General features: G+C 36.6%; 1 protein-coding gene across 1 annotated transcript in view; it reads right to left on the bottom strand.

Annotated features, from left to right (window-relative positions):
- Positions 1–12,179, bottom strand: part of ETF1 (eukaryotic translation termination factor 1) — a 28,695-nt gene that overhangs the window by 7,162 nt on the left and 9,354 nt on the right. Inside the window, exons 3-4 of the mRNA XM_077138599.1 lie at positions 3,850–4,025; positions 3,344–3,483 (exon numbers count right to left, since the gene is read on the bottom strand). Coding sequence (XP_076994714.1) covers positions 3,344–3,483; positions 3,850–4,025 — 316 coding nt within the window. The remainder of the gene's footprint in view (positions 1–3,343; positions 3,484–3,849; positions 4,026–12,179) is intronic.

Consider the following 12,179-nt stretch of genomic DNA (forward strand, 5'->3'; position numbering starts at 1 on the left):
TTTTATGGAATAATTTCTGGACTTCAGTTATAAATATGTAACTCTTATTGACAAATATGAATCTGACGTGGAAATAATCATCAAGCCTATGATTCAGTTCCTATGTGAGACCTCACAACATACCTGACCAGGGCATATGAACACAGAAACCAATACAGAGTTGTAGGGTTCAACTTCTTAGTCTTTGATTTGACTTAGACTGATTATAGACTATAGAGCATAAACTTCAAATTAAGAATCTAACTTCCAAAAGGTAATTGATTCTCTGTTACCACTAACAACCCCAGTGTTAATAGGTAGCATCTACCAGGGCAAATGAGATGCTTTGTACATCAACTCTGGAGTGTATGTGTACAAAACCCAGAAATAGTCTATTACAAGGCCTTCTAGTTTTTAAATGTGTCTCTTAACTCCTGGGTCATGAGCATTATGAACTGATGCTTGATATAAAATTCAACTTCAATTTTATTTTAAAGATATTATATTCTAGCTAATGTATCTGAGTTTTTTTAATGGGGAAAAATCTCCCCCATGATATAATAAAACAGTTCTGGGACTCACATAGACTAAGGGTTTCCATGATGGAATGTGAACACTATAGGTCTAACAGATCACTAATTGCTAGGTGATGGCCCCTTTAGAACTAAGAAATCATTATCTATTCCATTTTAACTAAGGAAGAAATGAGCAGTAAGCTAAGAATCAACTTTTACTCAAACTACACTTGATAATTAGCATGAAGACATGAATATTTGTAAGAGTTGAAAATATAGCATTATCATAATGATTTCTATTAGGTAGCATGCTTATCAGGGAATAGATTTGTCCCTCATAAAGACATGTAATTGTCAGATTAAGTAGGGCATAAACTCCATTGTATAACATGCTATAATCATTTCTAGATATGGTCATATCTGTTAAAGCTAAAATAAAGAAAACTAACAAGATTAAATAGTATCTTGGCAGAGTACTTAAGGTTCAGAATTACCAATGAAGGCTAACTTATTAAGTGAGCTGAAGCTAGACAAGATAAGTACCAGGTAATGTTTAAGTCAACAAGATTCAAAATCTATTTTCATCAATCAAATGTAGGTAGGAGCAAAAGAGTGGCCAACATGCTCCTCAATGAAGCATCTGACAAAAGGAGGCTGTGGTAGCTAAGAGAAAATTACTCTCGACCTTCTATGCAGTCAACCAAGATACAACTAAAGCTGGACTTCCTGACAGTAAAGCAAAAATCATTCATTATAAACCATGCTGACAAATGTCAGTTCTAATTCCACTGTAGAGGTTTTTCCCTAGGATGATGAAAGGCAAGAGACTGAACTTGGGGCTAGCTGTGAATTCTAATTGTTCTACCACTGACTGATTTAGGTCATTATAATGAGGTTTCTCTTCCACCATTAAAGTTCATCTTATGGCTGCCCTGTAGCTCAAAAGCTTGATTAAAAACAAACAAAAACAAAAAATACAAAAATATATAATAATAAAAAAAACCTCATAATAAACTCATTATAGTCCTGCTACTAAAGATTAATAGATACAAGTTCTTTCCCTTTTTGAAAATAACCATAATGTGCTGGGTAGTACACTGAAAGTAAAGAAGGTACTAGAAACCTGGCTCTCTCAAAACTGGTTAGGGTGAATGTCTCAGCACACAACATTCAGATTACATTCTTTCACTGAACTTTTTGTCTCAAAGTGAGTGGGGGGAGGGGGATACAACAGGTACCTTATAAAGCCAATATATTACAAGTTTTTCTCAAGCACTTAACTATTAAGAGTGTCTGGGGATTAGTGGTTGAAACTATGCATAAGAATTATTTAGTGTGCATTTGTAGTTCAGTAAAATTCTTGCCTACCATGGGGGAGACCATGGATTCGATTCCTGGCCCATGCATCCAAAACAAAACAAAGAAAAAAATGCTGTGAACAAAATTCCCTATGCTACACATATCACATATCTGCCTCTGTAAGTGTATGTACAGATAAAGAAATACATATATGTAGGGAGACACACAAAAATTTAACTAGGAGTCCAGAAATAAATCCTCAGTTACCATCAATTGATTTTTTACAAGGGTGGCAAGACAATTTAAGGGGGAAACAGTCTTTCCAACAAATGGTGCTGAGACAACTGGATACCCATGTGGAAAAAAAATGAAGTTGGACTCCTTCACACCACATACAAAATTCAATTAAAAAACGGAGCATAGGGTGCATGGATGCTTCAGTGGTAGAATGTTCACCTGCCATGCGGGAGATGTGGGTTTGATTCCCAGTCCATGCACCCATCCAAACAAAAACAAAAATAGCCTGAAAATGGATTATAAACCTAATGTTAAGAGCTAAAACAATAAAATTCTTAGAAGAAATTATAGTTGTGATCTTGGATTAGGCAAAACCTTCTTACATCTGATACCAAAAGCACAGATGACAAAAGAAGAAATAAGTCGGATTTTATCAAAATTAAAAATTTTTGTGCCTCAAAGAACCCTGCCAAGAAAGTGAAACAAACAGAAAAACCCAATTCACAGAATGGGAGAAAATATTTGCAAATCACAAGCCTAATAAGGGACATGTTGTATTGAGAATATATGAAGAACTCTTACAACTTAATTAAAAAAAAAAAAGGCCCAATTTAATAATGAACAAAGGATCTGAATAGACATTTCCCCAAAGAAAGACAAACGGACAATAAGCGTATAAAAAAATGCTCAACAACAACAAATGCTCAACAGTCATCAAGAAAATGCAAATCAAAACCAAAATAAGATACTATTTTATAATCAACAGAGTGGATATAATAAAAAAGAGATAAAAACAAGCGCTGGCAAAGATGTAAACAAACAAGAACCCTCAGTCATCATCGGTGGGAATGAATGTAAAATCATACAACTGCTTTGGAAATAGTCTAGGAGTTTCTCAAAAGGTGAAAACATATGTACACACAAAACATGAATGCTTACAGATGTCTTATTCTTACCAGCCCCAAAGTGGAAACAACTCAAATGTCCACCAACTGATGAATGGATAAATAAAATGTGGCAAATTCATGCAATGGAATATTATTTGGTAATTAAACGGAATGAAGCACAGATACATGCTGCAAAATAGATGAACCTTGAAAAACATTATGCTAAGTAAAAGAAATCAGTCACAAAAGGTCACATACTGTATGGCTCAATTTACATGAAATGTCCAGAATAGGCAAATCTATGAAGACAGAAAATAGATTAATGGTTGTCAGAGGCTGGGAGCAGGGGGAAATGGGGAGTGAATGTTAATGGATGCAAGACTTCTTTTTGGGGTGCTGAAAATGTTCTGCCCTTAAACTTCTTACCTCCGTATGGAATTTGTTGTCACACAAATACAATGACGTATTAATTGGTTTGAAAGGCTCAAAGTCAATGTTGACTTTCTTCTCCTTTCCTTCTTCCGTTACAATTGTTCCACAGTAAACAACCAGACCATTTGGAGGTACTGCAAAGAACATAAACATTTCTCTACTTAAATCCACAGCTAATTTTCTCCAGATAATAGAAAAGTTTCCTCAGCCAACAGCCCATCCCTTTAGATCGTAATTTTAATAAAGCAGAAGTATCCTCAAATCTTCCAGACAGGATTCTCTTCCTAATTTTAAAACTTCCTTAGTTGTCTGAAGTAGAATTTATCTCCTTAAGTACTTCTAACACTTCCAAAAAATAAACTAAAACAAAGCAAAAACACCAAGGACAAAGGGACATTGGTGATGACTTGCTGCAAGTAACCAAAGCACCATGGAAAGATCAAAGTGGAAAATATAACCAAGACAAAATAGAGCAAGAAAATGAATAAGCTCCAGACTACCTTTGTTATAAAGTTTGAGTCTTTGTTGTACAGATGTAATGGCTCCCAGGACTGAAAGGCGGTTTACTCGTGACTTAATGTTAGATGCAGTTCCAAACTCATCTGCTAACATTTTTGCCACTCGTGAGATCTGGTCTTTGGGAGGAATGATCAACGAAATCATGCTTGTGCCATTGCTGTGGAAGGAAAAAAAAAAACAACTCATTAAATAGTCAAGTACCATATGAAGAGAAATTAAACTCATACTTGTCATTAGTAAAAGGAACTACTAATGAGCTAGATGTCCCTCAGAGAACAGAAATAAGATCACTCTCAAAGTGACCAGGAAGGCAGGGACTATACCAGTTTTGTTCTCCAAAATAGACCCAGAGCTAGGCAGTGTTTAGACTACAGTAAGTGCTCAATTATTTGAATGACTAGTAAGAGGGATTAGCCATTAAAGAAGAAAGGACATGAAGGAAGGTGTGGTAAACACCTCATGCCCCCCAAGGATGAAGAGAGAAGCTGTGGTAAGAGGGTGCCAAAAGGTTGGAATTTGGCAGTGAATCCTGTTTCATGGTAGAGGATTGGAATCTGGCAGGCTATAAACACTTCAGTGGAGGATGTCTTGGCAGTATAAAGCAAAAGTCTTTTGAAAGTTCAGATGAAACAGCACTTAATTATCTTGTTTTCGCCTTTGCTTTAAATTCTAAGCTCAAAAACTTTACTAATTTAGCCTCTTAAGTACCTTGATAATGGGAAAGGAGAGCTTTGGAATGCACAAAATCATCCAGTTATGAAACCACATGCACATATCCATTCCAAGTAAGTGCCAATACATTTTATGTTATCAATTGCTTCCGAGTTTGATTAAAAAGGGTACGGCACTGAGCCTGATGAATTCTGGATGCCCAGATTCAAGTTTCTAGAACTGGGACTGAAAACTATGTGACCAAACTCTGAACTCTGGGGCATACCACCATGGCCCGGGCAAATGGAGGTGGGGTGGGGAGGCTTTTGAACAGTTACCAGTCTCTTTCTCTCCAACCTCAATACTGATGAAAGCAACTTATCCTTTTACTGCCACATTCCCAAGATATTTATTAGCACCAAAAGTTAAGAACCACCTCATTTCAATATTTCTAGTTCTACTGGAAGTAAACCTTGGTGACACACTGTAATCCCCTGGGAAGGTCATTCTAGGGTCTCTAAGTTGCATTCCTTAAGTGCTTTCCTCTTGGGAGGAAAACCTCTGGGTTTAGACACTGCAAATATAAAGAACTCTTATTAATACTTAAACGACGTGGAAAAAATTACTATTTGAAATACTAAGTTATGCAGATAAATTGCACTTCAAAATTAAAAACAGTAACAGAGTCCAGCAGGAGTTAGAAACAGGGTAAGATAATGGGTAATTGGAGCTGAAGGGATACAGACTGTGCAACAGGACTAGATACAAAAACTCAAAAATGGACAGCATAATAATACCTAATTGTAAAGTAATCATGCTAAAACACTGAATGAAGCTGCATCTGAGCTATAGGTTTTTTTTTTTGTCTATTTTTTTGTACTATTATTATTATTTTTATTTATTTTTCTCTATATTAACATTCTATATCTTTTTCTGTTGTTTTGCTAGTTCTTCTAAATCGATGCAAATGTACTAAGAAATGATGATCATGCATCTATGTGATGATGTTAAGAATTACTGATTGCATATGTAGAATGGAATGATTTCTAAATGTTGGGTTAATTTCTTTTTTTCTTTAATTAATAATTTTAAAAAAGTAAAAAATAAAGTAATAAAATAATAACATATCACAATAAAAAAAATTAAAAACTTTTGTGCATCAAAAGACACCATCAAAAGGCGAAAAGACCCTTAGAATAGGAGAAAACACTTGCAAATCATATATCTGATAAGGGACATAGCTAGAATATATAAAGAACTCTCATGACTCAATAATCAACAGACAAACAGAAAAAAGTCCACAGCAGAAATACAAATGGCCAATAAGGACATAAAAGATGCTCAACATCATTGGCCTTAGGGAAATGGAAATCAAACCCACAATGGAACACCACCTCACACCCATGAGAATGGCTTTTATTAAAGCAACAACAACAAAACAGAAAATAAGTGCTGGCGAAGATGCAGAGAAATAGAAACTCTTGTAGCTTGCTGGTGGGAATGTAAAATGGCGCAACCCCCGTGGAAAAGTTTTGTGGTTCCTCAGAAAGTATGGAATTACCAAATTACCCAGAAATTCCACTTCTAGGTATACATCCTAAATAACCTAAAGCAGGCACCTGCACAGATATTTGTATACCAATGTCCATAGCAGCATCATTCACAACATCCAAAAGCTGGAGGCAATCCAAATGCCCATTAGCAGATGAATGGGTAAGGAGATTGTGAGAGATACCCACATAATTTATTCAATATTATTCAGCTGTAAAAATTTGGAATAAGCCAGGCACAAAAGGACAAATAATGTATGATTTCACTTATATAATTAGAATATGCAAATTTAGAGACAGAAATGGGAAATTTCAGAGATAGAAATAGAAAATATGCAAATTCAGAGACAGAAATTGTTACCATCATTTAAAAAATGTTTAAAAGTTAATGTTATTGTTAAAAAACTAGGTAATTTTAAAGGAGAAATGTGACAATATGAACAGAATTAAACCCACAATATAAATACATTGGAAAGTAAAAGCCCCAAATCTGCCCTGACCAGATCTGTAGGCTGCCTTTATATTAATAGCTACTAGGATAAATTGATCTGACTTACACACTGAAGGCAAGGGCTGATCTAGTATGAGCCAAGGAACATCTAATACTATTTTACAAATGGTTTCTACCTGATACAATTTGTTAAGAAAGCTGCTTCCTAAGGTCCCTTATAAGATCAGGTCCTTAAGGAACTCAACAAGTTTAAATGTCTAAAGTTTCCCCTAATTATTGAGCATGCATAATTTCACAGGAGCCCAATATGCTAATTTAATAGTATAATTTTCCATATCTAGAGTCCAATGGTAGCTGGTAAGAAAAAGAGAGATTGGAAAGATGAGAACAACATCAAGTCAAATGGGCTCATATGCCAAATGACTAGTAAGAAAGAAGGGAAGAGGCACAGTGAGGGAATAACAAAACACAGAAAATCGTTGTGTTAACTCTTGTAACTCTAAATGCTTGAAATCTGAATGTGTCTGAATCAGGTCCTCGGAAACATATTTTCATATAGTAAAACGAATTTAACAAATGTGCACCACGGTGTTTGTACCTCTATGAAAGCAAACTCATCTAGATGACCCTGCTCTCAGGAAGTTTTCTTCTAAGAGTTTTCTTTACAAGTCCTTTACAAGCTTTACCACTCAAAATAGTAACTCTCAGTTTTCATCTGTTATTACACCTCCAAAACCAGCATTGCTTTTATTAGGGTAACCTGTTATTACACCTCCAAAACCAGCATTGCTTTTATTAGGGTAACTCAAAACCTAGAAGGCTAGTTCATAACCATGGCAATACTTTCCCCCACAAACTACAAATTCATCAGACAGGACATTAGAGAGTATGGTGTGTGTTCTGCTGCCACCCCTTGGAGAGGGGAGCAAGTATTGTAATCAAACCAGAGAATCAAGAAAATTATGATGAACAGCTTTAGTGGTTACCACAAACACAACTAGAATGACCATAAAACAAAATGCTCCTTCCAATAAACTCTTCACATAAAATAAAGCTCCAAAACACCACCTGACCTATTGTTATTTCTTCATCTACATAAATGTTATATATTTCCATTTATTCAAATCAGCTAAAATTTCAGAGACAGTACTGACAAAATGAGAGTGATTCCCAGAAAGAACTCTTGTGCTTCCTTTGCTCTTGGACTTTTAGTTTTAATTTTCACAGAACTACATAAAAGGAATTTTTCTAAACCTGGAAAAACTGCCTAGAAATCAAAAGTTTAGACATGCATACATTTCTGCCTGTGGACAGTTTCTGAGCTGGATGGAAAAAGAATTCTCAAATAAAACAAACTGATTTTAGGGACACCCAAATCAATACACCATGCCCTCGATCAGGAGGCTTACTCCTGTGAAGTGTATGTAGCAGCAGAGAAGCTTAGACTACCTATAGGCATGCCTAAGAGTTAGTTCTGGAGGACCTCTTTTATTGCTCAGATGTGGCCTCTGTCTCTCTAAGTCCAACTCTGCAAGTGAAACTATTGCCCTCCCCCCTATGTGGGACATGACATCCAGGGGTGAAAGTCTCCCTGGTGGGTTGGGAGACGACTGCCATGTATGAATCTGGCCCTGGCACCATGGGATCAATAGTTTCATCCTGACCAAAAGAGGGAAAAGAAGTGCAACAAATAAAGTATCAATGGCTGAGAGTTTAAATAGAGTTGAAAGGCTACTCTGGAGGTTGCTATTATGCAAACTTCAGTTAGACCTCGCTACCTATCATAACCCGCCAAACCCCAACCAGGACCATTCCAGCCAATCCTCAAGAACAACTAAGGCAATATATAAAATTTCACAAGGGTTTCAGGCACTAGAGTAATTTTCCAGAAACCTAAAACCTCCAGATGGGCCCCTGGTCCAGATAAGTCCTGAAACCCTAGCCCAGCCTCTCCAGAACATCAGACAGTTCCATCTCCCTACCCCATATTGGTGACATACCCTCCCAATATGAAAAATTTAGAATCGCCATAGTCCAAATACCCCTGAAGAGAGGGATGGAAAGATCAATGGCAATGGTGGAGTTATACAGAGAAGACAGGATTTAACAAGTGAGTATGAATGCTGAATCACTGAATTGATAACTCCTTTAGTCTCCAGTATTTCAGAACAGCTGTAAGTAAACACCTAAAATTGTGAAACTGTAATCCACGTCAAACTCTGAAATATGTTCTACAACTAATTGTGGTGCTGTGCTTTGAAATTTATAGCTTTTTTGTATATGTTATTTTTCACAAAAAAGGGAAAAAAAGTTTATTGTAATGATAAAAAAATATTTAAGCCCTCTAGCCTCCTATATTCTGGAGCAGCTAGAAGGAAAAATATGAGAGGATCTTATGGTAGCCCATGACAAATTCTGGAATCTGTCCTGTAACTACTTATTAAAGAGTGCATTGAAAACTATGGCTTTTTTGTTTCTTTGCTTTGTATGTATGTTATATTATACAATAAAAAAAGTTCAAAACAAAACAAAACAAACTGATAACTGCCTACAGTAAAAACAAAACAAAATTCCTAAAATGCTCTTTATTTACTCTAGGTTTTTGGAGTCTATTTTGAAGCAATCATATTTTAAAAACCTGCTTTACTTTGAATAATTTATCTTGCTAAGCTTCTAGAGTGAATTTCTAAAAAGGTTTTTTGAGGGTTCTGTCTGGAGTTATGTCAAATCCTCTAGGCCAAGGAAAAGAAAATGGAATTTGAGCTGTGAGTGGCTGGAGGTATTAGGCACATAAGTTTCAGCTTCAGTCATGGTCTAGATTCTAGTTGCCCACTTACCTATATACACACAGGGGTTGTCAACTCATACATGTGCAGAATCTGAAAATATTGGAGGGGGAAAATGAGGGCAGATACATTCAAATATTGACTTTACTGGCTTTATGCTTGTTTTCAGACGAACAATTCTCAAGGGAGTATATTTTCCCCACCCTACTGGCTTTTGGACCCTCCAGGAACCAAGGGTGCTGATATGGTATGAGAGCCCTTGGTTTTCAAAAGGGCTAAGTTTTTAAAAGTCGTTGTGCTATGATTTACAGAGTAGTTTTCTGGAGATGAAACTAAAAAAGAGGCAATAGAGAACGGGATAGGTGGGGCTCCAAGAACAGAGGGGCAAAGACTGAGATGAGGAGACACTAGGCACCAAACCCCAGATGATGGAAGGTTTGAGGATAAAGAGGATGTTTGGACAAATTAACCAAGGGAATCCAAAATCCCTGAAGGAAATCCTCAAGCAAGACAATGTAGAGGGCAAAGATTAGCAGCTATTTAATATGGAGGGAAAAAAGGTTATGACAAACATTCATTAAGCTATCTTACTGTGTAGTAGCAAGATGGACAACCTTATACTCACATTCATCTAACAATCCAGTGAGGACAAAGCAGTAAAGATACTTAAGAACATGATCCTCATACAGGATTTCATTTTTAAAATGGCTCAGAAGTGTAACTTTACAAAAAGGGTTTTTTTGTTTTTTTTTTTTGTTTGGTAAAACTAGGTTGATAAGTCTTGGCCTCATACTACTTTTGAATTAAATTTTCGTTCATTAGTTTTCCTACATGCCTCACCCTACCCACTGTGGGGGAACATTACATTTCTGATTTTACCTTTATCATCAAAGTGACTGCGGGAAGGGGAAACATGGAATTATTAAGTGTCTGGCTTCTTCCTTAGATATTTTTTTCTTTATAATTTTAAAGGCTACTTTATAACCCCAATGTTTTATATGGTTTAATTTCAGGAGATTTTCCCAGGAAAGTTTCCGAGCAAGAAAAATACTCTCTCTCTCTCTCTCTCTCTCTCACACACACACACACACACACACTCCCCAATCTAATCAAAGTTGTTAGACAAGTTTGCATAAACACTGAAATAAAATTAAGGAAGCTGAAATTTTTCACGTTAAAGTGGAGAATACACTTCTCAGGTGAAAATGAGAAATAAAGCTCTCACTAAATAGCTGCTGGCTCCACAGGCAAACTCTTAAATTTTAATAGTTTTTATCTTTCTTCTGCTTTGTCGCTATAACTCTTCCAAAATCAAAAAGATTCTCATTCAAGAGAGTGAATCATGAGGTATAGCAATGATTCACATGCAGATTATTAAAACTGGACAAAACAAGACATAACATATAACTACATGCCCTGGAAAGCCTATTTTTGTTCTCTGATTCCTTCTTGTTCTCATTGGTTTTAGGGGCTTTTTCCCTTATTATGGAACCACCCATCAATGTTTCTGAGAAGACTAACTTCTGAGAAATAAAGCAACTGGGTAATAGGAGGAAGCTGTAAACAGACTAAATACAGACAGCAAATAAAACTTGAAGAAAAAACTCAGAAAAGAAGAGAAATTAAAGAAATAGCTGACAGTTTTCCCCTCACTGTCAAGGAGGCTGCAATAGGAAAAATTTCTCTGTCAAGGGCAGGAGGTTAGTGTAGTGCCACCAGTTACTCATCCAATCCAGGGTGTCATGGCCCCTGAGCACTGCGGACAGGGAAACATTTACATGGTTACTTGAATGCCAGGACTGAAAGGTCACTAAGGAAGAAAAACTAAAGGTAATCAGAGTAAAGCCTGGGGGTAGGGTGTGTGTATGTGCCTGTGTTCATCATTAACAATGCCCAAGAACATTTTAGAAAGGTAGATAAAAAGCTTGAAAGAAAATGAGATTCCCACAAGTCTGTCCATTGACCAGTCTGTAAGAAAACCCCAGAATTCTTGGGAGTGCTTCCTAAAACACCAAAGCAAAAATAAATGATCAAACACAAACAAAAAATAATTCCCCCTTCATTCTGATTCAACATTAAGTTGAATTGTTACTCTCCCTCTTGAACAGGGAGAGAAACAGTGGTGTGGTGGTGGTTGTGGGTGAGATGGAGTCTGAATTTTCAAATACTGTTGATTGTAATGCACAGGCAGGGTTGAGACTCACTGTACCTGTCTTGCTTTCTGTGTTTTGAAGTAGAATAAAATCTCTTGGTCAACCGAAGGAAAAGGGTTTTCATGAACTCACTCCTACCTAAAAAAGAGGACCCCACAGAGCCCACTTGCTACAAGTAAGCTCCTGTCATTTACCCTAGCAATAACACAAGTAGGCTGAATTGTGACAGCTCAGAGATGTCCAACTTTTACCCACAATATCCCTTTCTCCATCATATGCTCTGCCACCCACCTCACCAACCCAAGAAACGGAATTACTTTCAGGTTAAGTCCAGGAACATTTTAGAGGCTTCCCACTATATTCTATAGTTGCCTACCACCTTATCCCACAAAGCTTTCACTCCAATGTTTGATGACTGTGTTATGGCTGTGGCTTATATACATAAGCCCCCCTTCAAGCTTATATCCATTACTTCCTTGATGTAAGCTAGCTATTGATAATGAGCTGAAAATCAGTTTCTCCCCATTTTCTGCTTCCTTTTCAAAAATCCTTTTTTAATTCAACTGAGGGTTTTCAATCTGCCTACCGCTATCAAGTGCACAAAACTAAGGAGATATTTTTGGGGTCATGTACTTGTCCCATTATTTATGGCTGTGTTACTACAGACAAGTTACATAGATTCCTCTGGACCTCAGTTTCTACTTCCATCACAAGGCTGTG

The sequence above is a fragment of the Tamandua tetradactyla genome, chromosome 20 (assembly GCF_023851605.1).
Source record: "Tamandua tetradactyla isolate mTamTet1 chromosome 20, mTamTet1.pri, whole genome shotgun sequence".
NCBI classification, from domain to species: domain Eukaryota; kingdom Metazoa; phylum Chordata; class Mammalia; order Pilosa; family Myrmecophagidae; genus Tamandua; species Tamandua tetradactyla.